General features: G+C 32.6%; 1 protein-coding gene across 2 annotated transcripts; it reads left to right on the top strand.

Annotated features, from left to right (window-relative positions):
- LOC150096277 (uncharacterized) lies at positions 1–20,399 on the top strand. 2 transcript variants are annotated; one of them, XM_090409177.1, is made up of 3 exons: positions 1–383; positions 7,137–7,194; positions 16,680–20,399. In XM_090409177.1, the coding sequence occupies exon 3, from the start codon at positions 17,603–17,605 to the stop codon at positions 18,473–18,475; it is 873 nt and encodes a 290-aa protein (XP_090265303.1). In that variant the 5' UTR covers positions 1–383; positions 7,137–7,194; positions 16,680–17,602; the 3' UTR covers positions 18,476–20,399. The 2 variants fall into 2 exon arrangements, with proteins under 2 accessions (XP_090265303.1, XP_090265302.1); XM_090409176.1 differs by lacking the exon at positions 7,137–7,194.
- The last annotated feature ends 4,816 nt before the right edge of the window (positions 20,400–25,215 follow it).

The following is a 25,215-nucleotide window of genomic DNA, read 5'->3' as shown; positions in this document are numbered from 1 at the left end:
TAGTAATGGCGTCAGGTATCAATTGAGAAAAAATGTCCCTTTTTCATAATTTCCAAAATGCATGACACATAATATATTACAATCTCTTACCTGTGGAATGTCACTGCGCAACCAACCACAAATACGGATAATCCATATTTTTTGAATTAATGCAATTTTCAACAGGAACTCTTTCCTTTCCAACTGTCCTTTTTCTAACATTAAGGTCTATGTGCGACCGCTGTTACGTCGTGATGCGTTAGCAGGCGTCTCGTTCGCAAATGGAAGTTCGTGTTATTTTTTAAATGTAGCGATGTACAAACGGTCGTAAAGGGTGTGTTAAAGACGTAATTTGGGTTACTGCAATTTGTATTGGTGGTATGAATTACAGTGGAATCTACAGTGTGAGTAGTTTGGATATTAATTACAGAATAAATGTATTTTTGTTTCAGTAAGGAAATACCGTGAGTAGACATATCTATTATATAATAATGGAATTAACTCACGTAAAAATTAGCTACTTAGGTGGTGTCTTTTGGAAAGTGTTAGTTATTGTTTAATGAGATTTTTACATGTACTGAAGATGTCTGTGATTCTCAGGCGAAAATTCTACTAATAAATAATATTTTACGTGAGTTAATTCCGTTATTATAATTTTAATTAATATGTATTTTTAAAGTGCGCATAATTCGATTAAGCTTCCAGTTAAGATGTAATGCCGATTTTAAAAGCATGTTTTATAATCTATAATATTATTACTATTATATTTTTGTTCAGCACATTATGCAAGATGCTGAAGATATCCAATTAACTTGATATATAACGAAAGCGACTGTTATGGAAAAATTACAGCAAATTCGTATTGCTATCAACATTAACATTAGCTTTCTCTGCTTATTGCAAACGCATTGATGGAAGCAATGTGAAATAAATGTCACATGAAATATATTATTTGCATGCCGACAGTTCGAGTTGTGTATTTTAAAATTCTCAACTGGATGGACAAGCATTAATATGATTAATTAGAACTATATGAGAAACAAATATAACATTTCCAATTGGTCCACTCATAAGTAGTACCAGAGCCGACGCTAGAGTCTTTGACGCCCGCATGCAATTACTATCTAAGCTCCCCTCTAACGATCCGGGAGTGTGTGGTTCTTTTACGATAATAAAAATTTACTTTATTTGAAATTTCTTAAATAAATTTTGACATAACAGCCACACGTTGGTTCGCGAAATGTAACGAACCGAGGGTGTTGACTAGGCAGGATAATCGTTAAAAATCCGATTATTCAAAAAATTCTCAAAAGTTAAAGCAAATTTTGATAAAGCCACTTCACTTTAATCGTTGAATATAATGACACAGGGATTATAGCCTTCTCACCGACCCGAATCGCTAACAAAATTAAAATGAATTTTAATTAAAGTTAAAATTTATTTGAACTAAAGTCTAAAAAATTCTTGCATTTTACAAGTTACTAAATTCTTAGTAACTTCTAATAATTTTTATAAGTGGAACTATCTTTTAGGAAATTCTTGCATTTTACAAGTTACTAAATTCTTAGTAACTTCTAATAATTTTTATAAGTGGAACTATCTTTTAGGAAATTAAAAGAAACTGAAGATAGATTAGAAAATAAGAAAAGAATTCAGAAATAATTAGAACATTTAATATAAGTATTCAAAAAATAATATCTTTACAGAATAACAGAAAATAAATTAAATTACATAAATATACTTGACATTTTTGTAAATTAAAATTTTAAGGTTTTTGATTTCATATTCACAAATTAGAAATAATGGTCTTAACGTCTAATTCCGCACATATATCATTTTCAATACAAACTAACAAGCCTTTTTTGTGACATCCTTGTTCTTAAGCAGGTTTTAATTCATTTCAACTTGGAAAAGGAACGTTCACCGCACGTTACACTAACAGTTATGGTTAATAGTATTCTTAAAGCAATTGAAAAGTTAGGAAAAGATAAATTATTGGACACAATAAAATTAAGAATGTCGAAAGGGCTTTTGAATATTTAAATTATCCATCCGAAAAATATCCCGGAAAGCACATAACTCGTCATATAGTTCTATTGCATTTACGTTTTTATTGTCACCGTCCTTCAAGAGAATCTCTAAATCGTCACAAATTTTTCGTAAATCTTCGTTATTAATTTGTAGTAATCTATACAAGAAATTGAAATTATCATAATGTTTTTAGTTTCTAAACGTTTTATTAACGAACACATTGCAACGTCTAGAAGTGTATAAAATACATTCACTCTAAATTTATCTTCTGACGATTGTGGCGTTTCGTCATGATGCTCATAGTCAAATTGTCATGTCTTCTTTCGTCGTCGAACTTTCGTACCAGTTTTAAATTCTTGTTCTCCATCCACCTCTTCACTCAATTCTTTTGCGGTTTTTAGAACTTCTTTAAAATTTGTATCTGATCGATATTCTTGTAAGAATATTTTAAAGGTTTTCGATAGATTCTAAAGCAAGTGTCTAAAACAAATGTTCATATTTTTGTCTTGAAGCATTTTACTCACAGGGTTTATTCTGTTAAGTAAATCATACCAAGTTATAAGAGAGCAAATAAATTTGTGGTCCTTTATTTTAGCACATAATGTTTGTGCTTCATGCTGAGTTTCTTTATTAAAATTTTCATTATTTAAAATTTCAAAAAGTGCATCATAAATTTCTCCTAACTGATATCGTAGAGGGCGGACTGCATTAATTTTACTATCCCATCGCGTTTCTGATAGCTGTTTTAATGTTATTTTTTTTACGAACTTTAAAAGGATTGCCCAACATTTGTAAGAGAATGAAAAGAATTGTATATTTCTTGAATAATTGCAAAGAAACTAATTGTATCTGCATTCACTTTGGCTGCATTGTTAATGATTAAATTTAGAGTATGAGCAGCATATGACACGTAAAAAGCTAGAGGATTTTTGTTCAAAAGCAAATTTTGGATCCCATATTTGCCCCATTGTCATACCCTTGACCTCGCATGTCTTTAATGGGAATGTTCCATTTTTCCAGTTGTTCCATTATTGTTGCACATAAACCACGTCCTGTGGAATCTGATATATCTGCAAAACCTAAAACGTTTTCCCTGATTTTGACAATTCCATTGTCACAGGAAACAAAGCGAATAATAATGGTCATTTGTTCTGTTTTACTTGCATCAGGTGTGCAGTTTAAAATTATGGAATAATATTTAGATTTTCGAATTGATAATAAAATTGTATATCTGATTGCGTTACTTAACGTTTCCAATATTTCATTTTGACTATCTTTACTCAAATACTGTATTCTATTGTTTCGTTGTAGGGCGCTTTCAACATGATTTTCCATAACGGGATCAAACTTTCCAAACAGTTCGACTAATTTTAAAAAAATTGCCGTTATTTCTTTCATATAATTTATCAGATGATCCGCAAAAAGCTAAATTTCGGCTACCAAGGAATTTTATAATTTCAATCAAGCATTCTAAAACACTCGTCCAATGTTTCTTTTCCATTTCATACATGCTTTGAGTGAAATCAATAGTAGTTTTTTTTTTTTAATTTTTATCAAATTCCTTCCATTTTAAAAAATTTTTAATGGAGTTAAACTAGTCTCATGGCTATGTAAAGTTGTACTTACATTTCTCCAATCGTTATAACCTTCTACAAGACTCAGTGGGTGATTCAGTAGATGCGACAAGTTTGCAACAAAAGCAAAAAACAGAATTTAAAGTTTTGGAATAAATGAGCCATGTTCTTGGCACGAGCTCCCGTTTTCCATTTTTCTATTATAATACGTGTCGCCAAATTTACGACCATATATATCTCTGGGATATATTATATTTTTCTTTTGAACAGGCCCCATTTCAATTAAAACAACTCGTAATTTTTCAGCAATATTTCCCCATTCACCTAGATCTTCTAAATTTACAGACTAGCAATGTGTTAGTTTCGTGGTCAACTACAACTAAATCTTCTCCTAATTGTTTTTCACTTAAATCCGGTCTTGTTATCTTGTTCAATAGTTGCAATAGTACCTTCATGCAAACTGGATGATGTGCACAGTTCTTCAACTCTGATTTCTGATGTATCGAGTTGGTTACAATCTGCATCAGAATATTTTAACAAATTTATTAAGAGCCCTAGTTTGTTTCTTAATATCTGCTTCTTTCGCAGTGTGACGCTTATGATTTTGTGTGCCGGATAACTTTTTTTTAAAATTTTTGATTCCATTTCTATTTTATACCCACATGAAATTATTACACAACATGGCACAGAGACGAAATAACAGTCCGCATTGCGCTACTGTCAGTAACCTACTGAGATGCATACCATATGACTGGTTAACTAGCAAAAAATGTTTTGTACGAAAAATTCGTTTCTGCGCATAAAAACTGTTCACCGTTTCACTTTAGATAGACTGCAGTAGATACAGCATTCTGCAGGCAAGCATTTAGCCTGCTCTAGCTGCAAAATTGTAAACAGCCGGCTGATCAAAGAGGTGGCAATATACATTTTTTTTTTTTATTCAGTGTATACGGCCTCATTTATTTTAATATTGATCATTCTAAGAATTTTTTTTGTTTTTATGATAAAAATTTTGTTTCTTAAAATTTAACTTATGAACCATTCCCTGGCTGCGGCGTCCCTATCGTAGCGGCGCCGGCATGCACTGCTTGCCCACTTCCGTCGGCCCTGAGTAGTATGCTAACTTTCAAAATAATGAACTAATTTTTTTGGAAAAGTTTGAGATTGGTAAACAGCATTGCTGACATAAAAAAAAAAAAAAAATTAAAATAAGAAAATCAGCTTTTCAAATTTTGTTGGTGAAGCCTTTTTCAGAAAAAATAAAATTGGAAGAAACTGAGCAGTTTTGTCTTCAATTAATAAGTGACTATATTCTTAAGTAGACATACTGAAGAGAAGAATGGTAAAACATTGATTTTTACTTTCACTAGCAGTCATCACTAACTCAAATTCTGCTCTTATCATTCAGGACAAAATATCATGTTTAGAACGCAGTTGTCTAGATAGATTAGCATTGCAAAGCGCCATGCTATAGGAATATGGAATATTATTATTATTATTATTATATGGTTCGTGAAACAACAATGCATGTTATATATATTTTTTGTTTGTTTGTTTGTTTTTAATGCTCTCTACAATACTTCTACTGTCACTGAAATTGTTCCGGTCTTGTGATGAGAGGTGGTTGTTTGAACACAGTAGATGCTGTCCGAAACAGCGTTCTTTAATGGATTTTCTGTCATATACTATGAAAGGACAGCCGTTGTTTCCTTCTATTTTACTTCTGTCAGAGTGTATTCGGATTTCGTCAGCTTTCGGAGATTTCCTTGTATTCAATATATGTATTCTTTGCTGGGTGAGGTCATTTATCGTAGCGAAGCGAAAGTTCCTAGCGGCTTGGATCTATGTTGGCTTTACCGTTGCATATTCCGTAAGTGACCTCATATGTAAGCCAAATTTCTTGCATTTTCAGGAAGACAGATTTTAGTCCGGCAACATCACAAGCTGCCGCGATTGGTATTGTCCTGTATCCATTAATTATCCGCATGGATATAAGGGGTGCAATTTGTTTTAACTTTTATTGGTTTTCCTTAGATTTTAGTGTATCTTTCTAAGCAGGTGCAGCGTGCGATATCAATGGTAGTATGTCCAGTATATATTATTTTCAGCGTCCATTGGCCTAATCTGCAGTTTATCCAATTACGTAGATGATAAGAGATGGTAAATATTTTATTGGGAACAGTTAATACTGAATCGTATTACGGAATAAAACACCAGATGACCTGAACGAATAAAATCAAAGAAATCAGTAACCTAAAAATGAATGCTATCTAAATGTGCACAACTGGAACAAGGCTGATCCAAATGTATACGATCCAGAATTTCAATAACTTGGATCAATGTTAAAAACGTTTTATGATACTACTTCAAACTAATAGCATGTAAACATAATAATGAAAATATTAAATCGTTCAGCTCAAATTTCAATAATTTTATGTTGCTATTCTCAGCAATTGAACGATCTATAGATATACTCTATTTATTCGTGTGGATTCCCCCCCCCCTTTCCTCGACCTCCCCTCAGAGCCCTCCTAATGAGGGATTAAGTATGTATTTTTTGACTGTAGTCTGTGTGGGCCATACTGATAATAAGTGAAATATGAATCCAATAACTTAAAATTTGTCGATTCTCTCACGTTAATTAAGATACCATTCATGATCGTCGGTATTTTAACCGTCCAGTTGGAATAATTCTGTATTCTTCATCTACATAAATTATAATCAATTACGAAGTGATGAATATGTGATCATTTATGACAGTAACACACAGAGCTGGCGCTAGGATCTTTGCCGCCCGCATGCAATTACTATCTAAGCGTCCCTGTAACGATTCGGGCGTGTGTGGTTCTTTTACGATAATAAAAATTTAAATTATTTGAAATTTCTTAAATAAATTTTGACATAACAGCCGCACGTTGGTTCGCGAAATGTAACGAACCGTGGGTGTTGACTAAGCAGGATAATCGTTAAAAACCCGAATATTCAAAAAATTCTCAAAAGTTAAAGCAAATTTTGATAAACCCACTTCACTTTAATCGTTGAATATAATGACACATCGGTGAGAAGGCTATAATCATTATAGCCTTCTCACCGACCCGAATCACTAACAAAATTAAAATGAATTTTAATTAAAGTTAAAATTTATTTGAACTAAAGTTTAAAAAAATTCTTGCATTTTACAAGTTACTAAATTCTTAGTAACTTGTAAAAAAAGTTTTAATAATTTTTATAAGTGGAACTATCTTTTAGGAAAATAAAAGAAACTCAAGATAGATGAGAAAATAAGAAAAGAATTCAGAAATAATTAGAACATTTAATATAAGTATTCAAAAAATAACATATTTACAGAATAACAAAATAAAATAAAATTACATAAATATACTTGCATTTTTTTAATTTAAATTTTAAATTAAAAATTAAATTTTTTTAATTTTTACGGTTTTTGATTTCATATTTACAAAATTAGAAATAATGGTCTTAACGGCTAATTCCGCACATATATCATTTTCAATACAAACTAACAAGCTTTTTTTTGGCATACTTGTTCTTAAGTAGGTTTTAATCAATTTCAACTTGGAAAAGGAACGTTCACCGCTCGCTACACTAACAGGTAAGGTTAATAGTATTCTTAAAGCAATTGAAAAGTTAGAGAAAGATAAATTATTGGACACAATAAAATTAAGAATATCGAAAGAGTTTTGAATATTTAAATTATCCTTCCGAAAAATATCCCGGATAGCACATAACTCGTCATATAATTCTTTGCATTTATGTCTTTATTGTCACCGTCCTTCAAGAGAATCTTTAAATCATCACAATTTTTTCATAAATCTTCGTTATTAATTTGTATTAATCTATACAAGAAATTGAAATTATCATAATATGTTTTAGTTTCAAAACGTTCTATTAACGAACACATTGCAACGTCTAGAAGTGTATAAAATACATTCACTCAAAATTTATCTTCTGGCCATTGTGGCGTTTCGTCATGATGCTCATAGTCAAATTGTCATGTCTTCTTTCGTCGTCGAACTTTTGTACCAGTTTTAAATTCTTGTTCTCCATCCACCTCTTCACTCAATTCTTTTGCGGTTTTTAGAACTTCTTTAAAATTTGTATCTGATCGATATTCTTGTAAGAATATTTTAAAGTTTTCGATAGATTCTAAAGCAAGTTTCTAAAACAAATGTTCATATTTTTGTCTTGAAGCATTTTACTCACAGGGTTTATTCTGTTAAGTAAATCATACCAAGTTATAAAAGAGCAAATAAATTTGTGGTCCTTTATTTTAGCACATAATGTTTGTGCTTCATGCTGAGTTTCTTTATTAAAATTTTCATTATTTAAAATTTCAAAAAGTTTTTAAATTTCTCCTAATTGATATCATAGATGGCGGATTGCATTAATTTTACTTTCCTATCACGTTTCTGATGGCTGTTTCAATCTTAATTTTTTTACGAACTTTAAAAGGATTGCCCAACATTTGTAAGAGAATGAAAAGAAATTGTATATTTCTTGAATAATTGCAAAGAAACTAATTGCATCTGCATTCACTTTGGCTGCATCGTTAATGATTAAATTTAGAGTATGAGCAGCACATGGCATGTAAATAGCTAGAGGATTTTTGTTCAAAAGCAAATTTTGGAGCCCATATTTTTCGCTTTTCATATTTGCCCCATTGTCATACCCTTGACCTCGCATGTCTTCAATGGGAATGTTTCATTTTTCCTGTTGTTCCATTATTGTTGCACATAAACCACGTCCTGTAGAATCTGATATATCTGCAAAACCTAAAAAGTTTTCCCTGATCTTGACAATTCCATTGTCACAGGAAACAAAATGAATAATAATGGTCATTTGTTTTGTTTTACTTGCATATGGTGTGCAGTCTAAAATTATGGAATAATATTTAGATTTTCGAATTGATAATAAAATTGTATCCCTGATTGTATTACTTAAAGTTTCCACTATTTCATTTTGACTGTCTTTACTCAAATAGTGTACTCTATTGTTTTTGTAGGGCTCTTTCAACATGATTTTTCATAAAGTGATCAAACTTCGCAAACAATTCGACTAATTTTAAAAAATTGCCGTTATTCCTATAATTTATCAGATAATTCACGAAAAGCTAAATTTTGGCTACTGAGGAATTTTATAATTTCAATCAAGCATTCTAAAACACTCGTCCAATATTTCTTTTCCATTTCATACACTCTTTGAGTCTCGCAATCAGTAGTAGTTTTGTTTTTTAAATTTTTATCAACTTCCTTCCATTTTAAGAAATTTTTCATGTGAGTTAAACTAGTCTCATGTCTATGCAAAGTTGTACTTACATTTCTCCAATCGTTATGACCTTCTACCAGACTACTTGATTCAGTAGGTGCGAAAAGTTTGCAACAAAAGCAAAAAACAGTAAAAGGGATATATTATGTTAAAGATGCCATGCTATTTTAAACCTGGTTTTACTCCAATTTCCAAGTAAGCAAATAGACAAATAAGTCAAGTTTGCACCCTGCAAGTGTTGCAAGTCTAGCTGATCCTGCATAGTGCAAGACCAAGGCAACTCATGGTAAAAGTAGAATAAGCTCTGATCACTAATCTTAATATTTACCCATAATGCAAAGCACATCTCCAGGAGGAGATGTATGATGCTTTGTATTAAAAGCAAGGGGCCACTACTCAGACCGGTTTCGACCTTTATTGAGGTTTCATCAGTGGGAGCCAGGCTAGAAATACCAAGATTTTAGTAATACAAAGCTTATAAGTATTTTACCAGAACAAGTTACCATAAAGTTTTTTAACCTTATTAAATAAAAATAAATCTCAGGAGGAGATATAAATGTAGAAAGTATTTTACCTTGGGTATAATAAATGTTAAAGGTACCAAGCTATTTTAAACCTGGGTTTACTCCAATTCCCAAGTAAGCAAACAGACAAGTCAAGTTTGTGCCTGCAAGTGTTGCAGGTCTAGCTGACCCTGCACGTAATGCAAGACCAAGGCAACTCATGGTAAAAGTAGAATAAGCTCTGATCACTAATCTTAATATTTACCCATAATGCAAAGCACATCTCCAGGAGGAGATGTATGATGCTTTGTATTAAAGGCAAGGGGTCACTACCCAGACCGGTTTCGACCTTTATTGAGGTCTCATCAGTGGGAGCCAGGCTAGAAATACCAAGATTTTAGTAAATGTTTTAGTGGAGTAAAACCAGGTTTAAAATAGCTTGGTATCTTTAACATTTATTATACCCAAGGCAAAATACTTTCTATAAAGGGATATATTATATTTTTCTTTTGAACACGCCCCATTTCAATTGAAACAACTCATAATTTTTCATCAATATTTCCCCATTCACCTGGATCTTCTAAATTTACAGATTAACAATGTGTTAGTTTCGTGGTCAACTACACCTAAATCTTATCCTAACTGTTTTTCACTTAAATCCGGTCTTGTTATCTTGTTCAACAGTTGCAATAGTTGCAATAGTAGTTTCATGCAAACTGGATGATGTGCACTGTTCTTCAACTCTGATTTTTGATGTATCGAGTTGGTTACAATCTGCATCAGAATATTTTAACAAATTTATTAAGAGCCCCAGTTTGTTTCTTAATAGCTGCTTCTTTTGCAGCATGACGCTTACGATTTTGTGCACCGGATAACTTTTTTTAAAATTTTTGATTCCATTTCTATTTTATACCCACAAGAAATTATGACACAACACGACACAGAGACGAAATAATTGTCTGCACTGTGCTACTGTCGGTAGCCTACTGAGATGTGTACCCTATGACTGGTTAACTAGCAACAAATATTTTGTACGAAAATTCGTTTCTGTGCATAAAACCGTTCACCGTTGCACTTTAGATAGACTGCAGTAGACAAAATTCTGCAAGCAAGCATTTAGCCTGCTCTCGCTGCAAATTTATAAAGAGGCGGCAATATACCATTTTTTTTTATTATTCGGTGTATCCGGCCTTATTTATTTTAATATTGATCATTCTAAGAATTTTTTGTTTTTATGATAAAAATTTTGTTTCTTAAAAATGAACTTACGACCCGTGTGCCGGCGGTGTTGCTCTCTTTGTAGCTGCGCCCACAGCACTGCATGTCTGCTTCCGCCGGCCCTGGTAATACATATAGTAGTATTTGCTATATATCGTGCACACGATGGCACAGTTGGTTTATTTTAAGTGAGTTAAATAATGTTCTAAAGACATTCAAACATAAGAATATACCACTGAGTGATATAAATTTTCATTTAAATAACACTAATAGCAAAATTGAAGAATATAAATGTATATTATGAGAATTAATTAAATTAAGGGGGATATTAGATCCCACATCGTTTTAAAACCGAATAAGAAACTCAAAGATCGGAATCAGAGAGTTTCATGCCGAATATAGTATAAAAAACTATAAAAGTATTGGCGAATACTAGCGTGAGCTAAATGCAAGTAGTCCTGAGAAGATAATATACTTTTTTTTTTTTTGCATAAAGAGAAATAATACGAGAGAAGCACGCAAATCAAGTTGTCTTGATCACGTTTATAGGAAATTAACTGTCCTATGAGATATCGCACTGCAATCTATCTTAGCAATATAACAGGCCATCGCTTTATACTGTTCATCCACCTCTACCATGCAGTAGTGACGTGAGCAATGCTGTTAGTAAACATATCATAGAAACTGGCATAAATTTTAATGTATTTGAGAAATATATAAGAAGTATCAAACCACCATGCTTAGATCGATTAAATATAAATCATTTATATGAGGAACTTATCAAAATTATTAATTATGCAGATATTTAATAATTTTGATAACTCATAATATATTAAAAGAAAAAAAGATCATCACATACACTGGGTTACAGATGAATTAAAAATGATGAGGACTAAAGTGAAGTCATACAATAAGCACAGGAAGAATCCCTATAATTAAATTTTTGAAAATGCCTATAAATTTCGTATCTGCTTAAAGGAAAATATAAAGTACACAAAAGAAAAAAAGTAAAGAATGGAGGATGGTAAACACCATAACTAGAAATACCAAACACAATGCATGCTGAATTCCCAGAGGGCAATGATGACGTCGCTGTTCTTATCGAAATGAAAAATCGATTTTAATAAATATGATAATTCTGATTTTAATTGTACATAAAGGGCCGAATACATAAGTCACCTCGGTGAATAAATAATTCATTTTAACTATATGCAATAAATGAGGGTGAAGTAAAGAATGTAGTAATCAGATTAAAAGAAAGGAGGGGAGGATGTCGTATAATCAAATAACTGTCCAAAATTACAGTTAAAGTTTCTTTATACTTATCAATAAATCTTTGAATAGCAAAAATTTATAGAATGCAAATTTATAGAGTGCTTGAAGGTTGTTTCTGTGTTTCCGTTAATGTATTTAACACAAACGAAATCGGAAATTAAAGGTCATTATATATATTACCGACAGTCTCAAAATCTATTGAGATCCTAATAAAAGAAACCGATAATTAGTACCTAAATTACATATCCTTTTACATGGCTAATCAACACTAGTTTCTGATCCCGATTCGATACAGAAAAGTGCTATTTGTGTTCCACAAATAGTCAGATAAATAAAGGAATGTACATAGCCGTTTTTCTTGATATATCTAAAGATTTAAGTGTGTGCATCATGACAAATATCTAGATACGGCATTAGAAATGTTTATAATGATTAGTTCAAATCCTATTTGAATTAAAGAAAATAACATACCAGCTATGGCACTTTCAATAGTACAACAAAAATAATAAAACACGCACTCCTACAAAGTTCGGTGCTAGTACACCAACCTATTTCCAATAAACAGTTGATCAAAATTAAAGTATCCATGTTTTGAGACCTTGTGTAGTTACATACAGTGATTCAAATACTGAAACATTGCAGGAAAATATTGTGCGTCATGCGGAAGTGATGTGCGAGAAAAGAAAAAAGTAGTTCCTAAGTACAAACAACAAGGACATTAAAAACATCAAATACATGGAATTTGCATATCGTTCAAGTGACACGATGTTTTAAAATGATGGACACCAGATTTTTCCACTTCATTCTTTTTAATACTGTCCCCAGTGATTTAACTACCCTTCCCCAACGTGCTTTGCTCGTGAAGCTGAACTACTTAACAACTGTAATGCTGTTGCTGCATTGCACAAATTTCATTGCCTGAAAAATGTCGACGAGGTACACTATATCCATGTGCTCTGCGACGAACAATGATCCCGTTTTGATGAAACGGGATCGTTGGAAGTTTGACCTGGCAGTGGTTGACAGAGGTCACAAAGCATTCAGTTCACAAGTGAATGAAGTTGGCACCTGCCGTTTTGGAGTAGGGCCAAGAAAAACAGTGCTGGTTTCCAGTGCATTCTATGAAAATGTATGGATGTGCCTTACACAACTGTGTGGAAAATTCTATGAAAGATTCCACATTTCTGCCCATTCAAGTTAACAGTGACACAGGAGTTGCCCCACATGACTTTGAAAGTCGACTGACATTCGCTTTGACATTCCTTGCTCGAGTGGAGTTGGACGCTGTGTGGCCGTGGATGATTTTGAGATGAGACTCACTTTCAGCTAAAACGGAGCTGTGATTATCCACATTTGCCGGGTTTGGGTTATGCGAAATCATCATGCAACCTTACAAATTCTTTGCATTCACCTAAAGTTACTGTCTGGTGTGGATTTACAGCTTCTTTTATCATTGGACCATTCTTCTTTGAGGAAATTTGCCAGTCGGTTCATGTGCCCTGCACAGTTACTGCCGTGCGGTATCACGATATATTAAATAATTTTATTGTGCTACAGCTATAGCAATGCCTGTGCATGAATTTATTCAATCATTTTCATGCAAGATAGCCCCCCCCCCCTCTACACATCGGTCGATCCATATAGGAGATTCTTCGAGAACATTTTGCGAAAACTAGAGTGATCAACCGTATGTTTCCCACTGCATGGCCGCCTTGTTCACCTAATCTGACCCCCTGTGACTTGGGGCTCTGGGGGATTTCTAAAAGACAGGGTTTATCTGGATTATCTTGATAACTTGCCAGCACTGAAATACAGCATAACACAGCATATGTGCAACATCAGTCCTGATCAGCTGCGTTCTGCCTTTGCACACACTTTGCAAAGGATCCAGTTTGTAGCATACCAAGAAGGACATCGCACTAAACAGTACAGCCCGTGAATGCCTAATGGAAGTGAATAAAAATTATATTTATGCTTGTGTTGCTTTTACTTCTCTCTCTCTCTCTCACACACACCACACACACACACCGAAATATCACTATATCTGCATTCCTCATATCATACAGCACCCTGGGTAGGGAATTTTGGAACTACTGTTTTCTCAGCTATTGCTTCCCATAATGCACAATGTATTCCTACAAAGTTTCGCAGAGTTTAGATCACTGGGTCACGCTCCACAAGGCCTAAACAGGGATATTTTAATTTTGATCAGTGTGTATGTTAATAACCTTTGTGATCACAAACGTTTTGACAAAGTAATTTTGTTCGCTGATGTAACTACCAGTACATTAATATATATATATACTGAAATGACCATTGAGGATTTAAAAAATTGCATTCACCATGATATGTTCAATCTATACGAGTGGTTTAGCTTCAGTGGCCTTGATATTAATACCAGTAAAACTAAATATGTATATTTCACCTTAAAAGGTCAGCTAAATCACAATGCCCTTTTTAATTGCAAGGAACGGATTACACCGAATTCGTTCAAATGAATTCAAAAACAAGATCACTAATTTATTTGGGTCTCCATATGGACAGCCAACCCAAAATGGAACTCCCATATCTTAATTTTGGCAACTAAGTTGAAATTCGAAATTAACGTAATATTTTAAGATATTGATACTATTCATGGGTAAATTCTTTACTTCAATATGGGACGCCTGTTTTTGAAGATTACTACAGCAATCTTCTTTCTTTAAACGACCACAAAAAACAATAATCAGAGTTATAGCCATTACTAATTTCTTCGCATATTCATCTAATGATCTGTTTGCCATTCTTAACATTTTGCCATTATACAAACTATTTATATAATAGTACAGTATACTATACCATAATAGTATTGTATAGGAAAGAATAACATCATAAATTTCTTTGTATATATAACTTAGTTCTGAACGTTAACAAAGAAATTTTTCACAAAACGTTTAAGTAGTTAGGACCAAGTATGTATAACTTCAGAACATACTTCTAGAAAAATAATGAGAGACTACCTAACGGAACTAAATAAAATCGACTTATTTTGCTTGTATTACCACTCTAAATGTTGTATATTTTTCTCAGGTATATGCTGTTTGTTACATGTGCGTGCCCTCATAAAAATTTTAATTTTGCAGTGCCAGCCTACATTTGTATATTTATAGTAACAAGTATGGCTACTGCTCTTGGTTACACATATTGCACACTTCCTTCTAGTATATTTCCATTTTCTTTTCTTCACTGGGAATTATTTTCTTTAACATATCAATCTCTATATTACCACTGAAGAGAAATTGTAGTATTTTTTTATAATATATGTAGTATTAATTTTACTGTCTACTATTGTCACATTTATTGTTATATTCATCATGTGTAATCATCACTATTGCATTCATTTGTACTACTTCTTCACCGCAAATAAACGTTCAACTTGAGAAATTATGGTCGTTAGTGCCACTTTTGGCAAAGGAAGTTTTAGTAAGAGGGATATGGTGTAAACAATATTGCATTTTCAGATAGGATGCAAGAAAATGCAAATAGAAGAGGTGACATCTACCAAAATTAGAGACTTATGACAGCAGTATATGGTAGATGTGGTGCTATTGAAGCTTTCGTATATGTTGTGAATGTGGCAAAAGATATATAGTGGAGGGCCCGTACCAGGTGAGAACGAAGTAGGGATAGAGAATGCCTTGTCATTTTAGAAGAAATTAGCACAGGCCATTTAATTATCATTTAAGACATTAAGTATGGTGATATAGACGAGAAAGGGGAAAGAACTTGTGGTGGGGGGGGGTAAGAAAATAAAATAGAATTTATGCAACTGAAATCGATTGTGTAGCATAATGGGAAGAACCACATAATATTGCATTCTTTGGTTGAAAAAGACTTGGCGTTGAGATGCCTTGTAAAGAGAGGAATCTTTTCATGGAGTTTCTGAAGTGAAGGTGATTTTGCCGATCTTATATAGAAGTAGCATTTATTTATATACTTTTTTCTATTTTAAATTCCGCATCCAGGGAGATTTGGGCCTAGTGCCAAATAACATTAATTTCAGCAGATGGTACAGTTGTTGGAATGTGGCATGGTTAGATGGAGGTTTATGTGGCGTGGAGAGAGAGTGTGCATAGAGTGAAATTCCCTACCGCGTTGACTTCTTAGACTCTAGACGTGTTACCTTGTAATAAAAGTTACCTGAAAGAACACGTTTTGGATTGTATTGTTTTGAGAGTGCCGATTGCATGTATCAGAGAGCCGTTTTACCTCAGACTAGATAGAGATCGTACAGTGTTGACCTATCACGTGTCCAAAAGTGTAAAAGCTCTGATTATGGAGGAGTTGCACATATTCAAGAAATCATCATAAAAAAGACTTTCAATTGTAAAAGGTATCATGTAAAAATATATTCATTCATAAAATTTTGCCAGAGTTCTGTGTTTTACATTTTTATAAACAAAACATTTTATAAATAAATATAAATTTTAATATTTATACCTTATCATACTAAATTATAAATTTATATTCATTACTAAAGTGACAAGGGTGTGAAAATTAATGCAATTAGAGATTGCTATCATTAAAATCCAGAGGTTTGTTTGCTTAACCACCGGAATGAATTAAAGCAGAGTTTTAATCACAGAACCTGATTACTCTAATTGGATTTGAAAAAGCTTTGAACGGTCATATAATTAATAGAGTGGACATTGTTTAATTATAATATTCAGAACATTATATGCTTCAACTTTATGTAAAAGGAACAATATTACAAAGCCCATTTTTGCTATAAGTAATTTTTTCTCTAATTACAACTGTTCATTGTAATTTTTTGTAGGAAAACTAAAATTGAAAATTTGCTGATACTGGAGAAGACAAAAAAAAAGCTGCAGGAGCTCTCCTTCTGTCAATGCCAGTGTACAAATTATTCTGCAAACAGTTCTCTTATTGTTAAAAACTTTATGCAAAAAAAAGCAGACTTCTAGTTATCCTTAAAATTCATTCAAGAACTACTCAAAATAACTTACTCAAACTAATTCTGTAAAAATATCTAGTGCAGATCATATATAATAATAGTTAATTTTAAGAATTACAGGAAACAAATTTATTCATGCATGCTCAAGAAAACAATATCGAAAGTGAAAACCATTGAAACATTTTAGAGTCATCACCTAAAATCCTTTATCCACCACAACAGAAACACTTTTTTATTTTCCATTTTACACTAAAGTATTTTGAAATCTTGACTACTGAAAATCTATAATAGTTCATGCTCAGCAGCAAAAATGATGTCTTGTAATATGTATGGAAAGTCTTATCTCAAATCAGGTAGCTTAAAAATACATTTATTCATTCACACTCACTCACAATCATTCTCTTGTTAAACTTCTGGTAAGAAATTTACACAATCCGGGAATCTTAAAAACCACTTATTGGTTCACAGTAAAAAGTCTTTCTCTTGTGCAATGTGTGACAAAGCCTTTTCCATATCAAGTAATTGTTAGTTCATAAGCAACAAAAATCATTGTCTTGTAAGAGTTGTGGAAAGGCATTTTCAGACTCCAGTAAACTAAAGAGACATTTATTAGTTCACACTAAAAAAAAAAAAAAAAAAATATTTGCTTGTGATAGTTGTGAAAAGGCATTTTCATGCTCAAGTAAGTTGAAAATCCATTTGCTAGTTCATACTCAAGAAAACCATTCATTTGTGGAAAGGCATTTTCTTATTCAAGAAACTTTAAAATCCATTTATTAGTTCATATGGAACAAAAGTCATTTTCTTGTAAGGATTGTGGAAAGGCATTTTTAGATTCAAGTAACCTGAAAAAGCATTCTTTACTTCACACTAAAGAAAAATCATTCCCCTGTAATACATGTGGAAAAGCATTTTCACGCTCATGTAACTTGAAAACCCATTTGCTAGTCCATACTCAAGAAAAACCATTCACTTGTGAGATTTGTGGAAAGGCATTTTCATATTCAAGAAGCTTGAAAATTCATTTATTAGCTCATATGGAACAAAAGTCATTCTCTTGTAAGGATTGTGGAAAGGTATTTTTAGACTCAAGTAACCTGAAAAAGCATTTATTAGTTCATACTAAAGAAAAATCATTCCATTGTAATAGGTGTGGAAAAGCATTTTCAAGCTCAAGTAACTTGAAAACCCATTTGATAGTTCATACTCAAGAAAAACCATTTTCTTGTGTGATTTGTGGAAAGGGATTTTCACAGTCAAGTAACTTGAAAACCCATTTGCTAGTTCATACTCAAGAAAAACCATTCATTTGTGAAAATTGTGGAAAGGCATTTTCACGTTCAAGTAGCTTGAAAAGCCATTTGCTAGTTCATACTCAAGAAAAACCATTCTTTTGTGAGATTTGCGGAAAGGCATTTTTAATGTCAGGTAACTTTAAAACCCATTTGCTAGTTCATGCTCAAGAAAAACCATTCACTTGTGAAATTTGTGGAAAGGCATTTTCACATTCAAGTAACTTGAAAAGCCATTTGCTAGTTCACACTCAAGAAAAACCATTCAGTTGTGAAAATTGTGGAAAGGCATTTTCATATTCAAAAAGCTTGAAAAAGCATTTATTAGTTCATATGGAACAAAAGCCATTATCTTGTAAGGATTGAGGAAATGTATTTGTAAACTAAAGAAACATGGAAAGACATTTATCAGTTCACACACAAGAAAAACTATTCTCTTCTGAGAGTTGTGGAAATGCATTTTCACAGTGAAGTATTCTGAGGAATCATTTGTTAGTTCATACTCACAAAAACCATTCACTTCTTAAAGTTGTGGAAAGGCATTTTTACATGGATGTAGCATAAAAATCCATTTGTAAGTTCATACGCAACAAAAATCATTCTCTTCTGATTGTTGTGGTATTTTCACAGTCAGGTAGGGTAAAAAGCCATTTGTTAATACATATGCAAGAAAAGCCATTCTACTCTGAGAGATGTGGAAAGAACACCATTATTTCTGAAATGGTTTCTAACGAGAAAGTATTTCATTATCTCAGCGTTTTCGTGACATTTGTTAGTTGATTATCAATAAAAATATTTTTCTTCTGAAATTTGTGGCAAACTGTTCTAGAAACAGGACAACTGTAGAGCCGTTTATTAGTTGTCACTCTGAAGTAATCAGTTTGTTGTGAAATTTGTGCAAATTATATTCCACATTAAACGACTTGGATAGTGATTTATTGGTATAAGGAAACCCCATTTTCCAATAAAATATGAGGTATACTGTTTTCATGAGCTGACAGCTTATATAGCTATTGGATAATTCAAACACACAGTGAGGAGAGACTATTTTCTTTGTACTGAAATAGTTTATAACGAGAAAGTATTTCATTATGATTTGGGGATCAAGTTAATTGGAATGGCATTTAAGAGTTCAATATCACTAGAAACTTGGTTTGAAAATTTTTTCTTAACTAAGTAAACTGAAAACAGTTATTTACACTCCAAACAAACGGTTGACTTGTCTGCATATTTTTAAAATACTTGCACCCCTCTATAACTAGAAAACACATTTCTTTGTTCACGCTCAGGAGAAATCGTTCTCCACAAGAAGACCTACAAAACAAAGGTGATGCTATTAATAAAGGCTCTGAAGATATTAAAAAATTCATTTTGATGATTATCATTTATATGACTGAGTTGCAAAAGCCATTTGCTTGCATATATCAAGAAACTTTCTAAATTAGGAGATCCACCTAAATCCGTTCACGTACACTTGGAAGGATCGCCTTGTATGCTTATTATGAACTTATAATTTATCTCTGAAGATGCCCGCCTTTCGTATGCAATAAATCATTTTACTTTTGATACGAACTTATTACTGCACCATCAACCAATTTAAATAAAAATATTATTCTACATTTAGAAACCTCTCCAATAGAACATCAACAATTCGTTTCTAATTCAAATTAATCTGATCATGCCACAGTCTCACAAAATACAATGCTTTCGCAAATTTTATGCCATTAGCATTTTCTAAAATCAATAAATTAATCATTTCATTCCAATAAATGTTCTTGTTTAATATTTTTTAACTGTGGTTATAATATTTCCAGACATCAATGTGAACTTCAATAATGCACTTCATTCTGTTCATAATCGGTTAATTTTTCTACAATTGTTTCCTAAAGAAAAGCCTTACATTTTCAAATTATTACTAGTATAATTTGATGTTATATAAACATCTTTCTTTAGAACAATGAAAATTTTAGTGTCCAATTTTTTGCTGTGATTGTTAAATCTCTAAGCATTTTGTGAGTTTATTAATTGATTGCATAATTCATGTTATAATTTGCATTTATCATTTTTTGTAATAACTACAAATGGATAGTAGGTTAATTTTTCTGGATCAGTTTCTTAAATAAATGCTGCTTCATATTTTGAAAATATTGGTAGAATAGTTTTATGTTATTATTATTGTAGTATTTTAATATTATATATAATATAATATCTTTCTCAGAAAACGTTTGATGCATTTTGTACTTATTATTTAGTATGTATCTATCTTTACAGTTTGCAATGACAGCTGTTCTTGTTAAAATATTTTGTAAAGCTTTTTGATGCATCTTGTTATACGTGATTAATAAATAATCTTCTTTTGAAAAATGATCTGTATTTTTGTTATTCATTCAAATAAATTACAAAATATGCCAGAATAATTACCAATAGGTTCTAAAAAGTATATCAGCATAACACATACCATTTCTTTAGCGAAATATGATATTTTATATTTTACCCTCACCATTTTAACCAAGTATGGACTATCTGTGCATTTAATTAGGCTGTAGAAAATTTAAAACTTGGAATATATATAAAATATTGGAGATATATGCACGAGAAAGAGAAATAATATTTATATCAAGAGCATACGAAGCGTGCGAAAATATTTGAAGCAACCAAAAGAATGTGGTATCACTTTCTACTACACAACAGGAATTGTTGAAATCTACCAATTATATGAAATTACAGCAAAGTTAATGCACAAAAATAGCTATATATATATATATATACATTAAAACCCTTTTTTACACTTTTCAGGGGACTGATGGAAAAAAGTGTAAATAGCAGGAAATGTAAAAAAAAACATTTAAAAAAGCCTAAAAGATGACTTACTGCTAGTATGTGAGTCTACATACTCGATTACAAAATTTAATAACTGAAAATAAATGAATTTACAATTACTTACATTTATCTATTTAAAAAAAATTTTAATTGATTTTTTTTTTGACATAGTGCCAGATTGCTTTCCATTGAGTTCAATGCTTGACCTGTTTTTTACTATCGTGTTCAAAGTGGACACGGAGAGTCCAAGATCTTTTGCTAAATGCACAGTGTTCCAGCATGCCAATCTACATGTCGCAGAATTGCCATCTTTTCTTCTATCGAAATACATTTTCTGTCTTTTTTCTATAATTTTCTGTGGTGATGGATAATCCACCACCGCAACTTTCACGCGCTAAATTACGCACTATTAATTCGTACTGTGATTGAAAAATCACTGTATCGCTCATCACTACATTACTGCTGCAAGCGTGCAGGTCATCATAATGGCGGAAACGAAACTACAGCCGATAGCAACGCCATCTGGGAACAGAAATGCGGAGATTTCCGCAGAAATCGATTCGAAAATCAGTATTGCCACCCGAGAAAAAAAACGCAAATCATGGGAAATAACGTCCACATCAAGTTGTTAATGGCGGGAAAACAATATATCCTAAGAATAGACCTTAAGACAGGAACAACGGGAAATGACGTAAATGGCAGGAAAACGTAAATTGCGGAAACGTAAAAACGAGGTTTTATTGTATTTGGAAGTCATAAATATTTGTTAATAAAAATCAATTATCTAATCAGCTTTCCGTGTTTCTGTTTAATTTTCAATATGAAAACTGATTATCAGAAATCTCTATATTAGAAATATCTGCGATGTCAAAATATCTATTGATGATTGTAACATTCAGTCATGATCTGATATTCGAAGGTATATTTGTATTATTTTCTTTCTTTCTTGTTTTCCTTCCAGTTACTTCTGGAAGTATCAGATACTGTCATTTGCTGTTGTTGCTTAACTAATAACTTCCTTAATATAGATAACTTTTAAATGAAGAATTGTTTACAGAGGGCTGCATGTGTTATATTATATTAAACGATACATTCTGGTGAAAGCATATTATTATTATTATATGACACCTCCAGGCAGTGGCACACTCAAGATTTAATCTTGGGGGAGGAGAGAGTTGAGTAGACGATTTACGAATACACACTACGCATTGCATACGACCTATGACTCGGCATCTGCAGTGATCGCCAATACATGACAAATAGTATAGAAATAAAAGACACAACATAAATTAAAAAAAATCAATTTTAATTAGAAAAAGATTTTTGGAAAATTTTCTAGTGTTTATTTCCTTTTTCTTTTGGGGGGCCAGGGCCCCATTGACCCGCTCCCTGGGCGCCCCACTGTCTCCAGGGAGTCCAAGACTCATCGAGGGTGGGTACCTACGCTACATCTCTGTCTCCCTCATCATCTACACCAGCGCCATCTACTGCCCACCACCACTACCACTCGTATTTTTACAGACAATCACATGCCCACGGTAGGATTCGAACCAATAGCCTTTTGGCTGGAGAGCGGATACGCTAATCACTCGGCCAACAAGTCCAATCATATTCTTGAAGTAGACATATCCAAATGAATGTAACTTTCGTACCTACATTTAATGTATTATATAGTAATACTAAATTAATTATCGTATTGTATGTACAATATGTACATACATTGTATGGTTGAATTCCCAAAGGACTCACGTTAGTGAATATAGGAGTGTCAAACACGAGGTACCTAATGGTGGACCATGCCTTACATCATGTAATAATATACCTGTGTTATATTATCTGTAGACTGGTCCCTAACATTTTTCTGTTCTTCTGGATCCTCGACCAATGCATGCCAATGCATGACTGGTCAAATTGGAAAGAATTTGGATGAAAATAAACCAGATTTGTAGAAAGGTTCTCTACAAGAAAAAGGTCCACTTTTTCTTGCAGTGCCTTCACTCCACAAACTAATATTTCTGCGCATTATAATGCATCTCATGCTGCATTGATATAGTCTGGTCTCTTTTTATGTGGTAGATACGTTTCACAGAAAACCGCATATAAACAATAGGACAAAAAAAGACCTAACTTACGTTGAAAAATTAGGGATACGTTCCATAATTTTCTAAAACCCCATAAAACCGAAGCAATGAATTAAAATAAACCTAAAATCGCATAAAAAAGTTTATAAAATTGCAGGAAAATAAGAATGCCTAAGTTTGTTTTAAAGCTTTATTCATTTAATTTTATTGAAAATAAACTTTTTTTTTACATTTTGTAATCAGAATTATCGTCGCCATTAGACAATATTCGGCAACGTTTACGAACTGGTGCGAAATCACTTGCATCACCAGAAGAAATAGTCAGCGCATGAGATCTGTATGGTAAAGACAATGATTCTTCACAAACAGAATTAGCTTCACCCTCTTTCTGTGCTGATTTTTTCTTCTGACAATGTAATCAGTGATTAAACTTTGCGATGATGATTTTACTAATTTTTTATATAGCTCGCGATATCCAGACATACAGTTCTTCAGCTCACGTTGGAATTTAAAGGCTCGTTCAGAATTTTTGTCATTAACAAGAAAATTTTTTTCCAATTTATTGCACAGTTCAAGACCTCGAATTATATTTGCAGTGAGGGGGACAGGATTTTCTTCCGCTTCACTATCGTTTTTTGGATCTTCGACGATATCTAAAGTTAATCGATATCCAATAATATCATCGTTACTTAAGGCATTATCCACAAGCAATTCGTCCACATCGTGCTGGCTAAATGTATCAAAACCTTCTCCACCAATTTCATGTGCCAAAGTAATGATTTCAACTGATAATATAGATGTTTGGATGGTTGCACTGTTTGCAACACATTCAGACCAAGCTGCTTTCCAGCAGGCATTTAAAGTCTGTGGTCTTATTTCAGCGATAGCAGATGCAACATGAATTAAACAGTCCAAAATAGAATTTTTTTTTCCAAACATCAGTTACTGTTAATGATTAATTTTCTAGTTAATCCAATATAAATTGAAAAGTGTGCTTAACGTAATATTTTTTGAAAGTAGCAATTATGCCTTGAACTAATGGCTGAATAATGCTTGTTGTATTGGGTGGAAAAAAAAACGCTGCACATTTGGATGTTCTAAATGCGGATGATTTGGTGCATTGTCAATAATTAATAAAACTTTAAAATCGAGAGGTTTTTGCTTCATATATGTTTCCACTTCTGGTACAAAGCAATTATTGAACCATTCAGTAAATACAGCAGTTGTTACTCAGGCCATTGTATTAGCCATCCAATGTACCGGCAGCTGTTTTAGATCTTTGCCTTTAGATCGAATCAACATTCGATCCCCTGATGCATTGCTGCAAAGTAACAACGTTACTCGATCTTTGCTTGCTTTAAACCCACCTTTTTTTCTCAGACTTTGCAAAGTAAGTTCGACTAGGCATTACTTCCAAAACAGTCCTGTTTTGTTAGCGTTAGACCCTTTATAGGGACAATATCCATCATCTTCAATAATTTTGGCTAACTCCTCTTGAAAAATTTTGGCTGCTTCATCTGCTGCTGCTGCAACCTCGCCTATGCAATCTTCACGTTATGAAGTGCATTCCTTTTTAAAAAAACCTGGTTAGCCATCCTTTGCTAGCCTAAAATTCTTTATCAGCCTGAGAAGCGGAAGTAGATGGCTCCAATTGCTTCATCTGTTCATAAAACCGAAGAGCTTTTTGTTTAATTAAATAATGACTTATAGGAATTCTCCTTTGAGTTAATTCTTCAATCCAAATTACAAGCGCTCGCTCCGTTTTTTCTAATAAAGCATCTCTTGAGTACGATGATAGTTTGGCACTTAGTTTTGCACCAGAAATGACAGATTTTCTTATTGCGACTTCATTTTTTTTAATTGCTCTTATAGCAGATTCGCCTAAATTAAAATGTTTACCAATCGCTGTAGATCACTTTCCTTTTGCTAAGCGATCTAAAATTGCAAATTTCATGTCCAAAGAAATTGCTTTTATTTGGTATTTTTTTTCTCCATTGGACAAAATTAAATCTTTAAAATAAAAATTAGCAAAATTTAGACTTACGTTAATGAAAAGACAAACACTTACTCACATACAAAATTAAACTTCACGGATACTCCTGCTGCAACACATTGTTCATTATGTACAATGGGGAAACCGAATTTGCATGAAATATGCACCGAATAACTTCAAAAATGCATAAAAAAGATACGCATAAAAAGAGA

This window comes from Typopeltis vanoorti, chromosome 19 (assembly GCF_054136105.1).
Source record: "Typopeltis vanoorti isolate ZY-2024b chromosome 19, IOZ_Tvanoo_1.0, whole genome shotgun sequence".
Lineage (NCBI taxonomy): Eukaryota > Metazoa > Arthropoda > Arachnida > Uropygi > Thelyphonidae > Typopeltis > Typopeltis vanoorti.
This window is presented reverse-complemented; position numbering and strand designations above follow the sequence as displayed.

Excerpts from the sequence above, each read along its gene's own strand:
- LOC150096277 (XM_090409176.1), top strand. The coding sequence starts at position 17,603 with ATGGAACAAAAGTCATTTTCTTGTAAGGATTGTGGAAAGGCATTTTTA.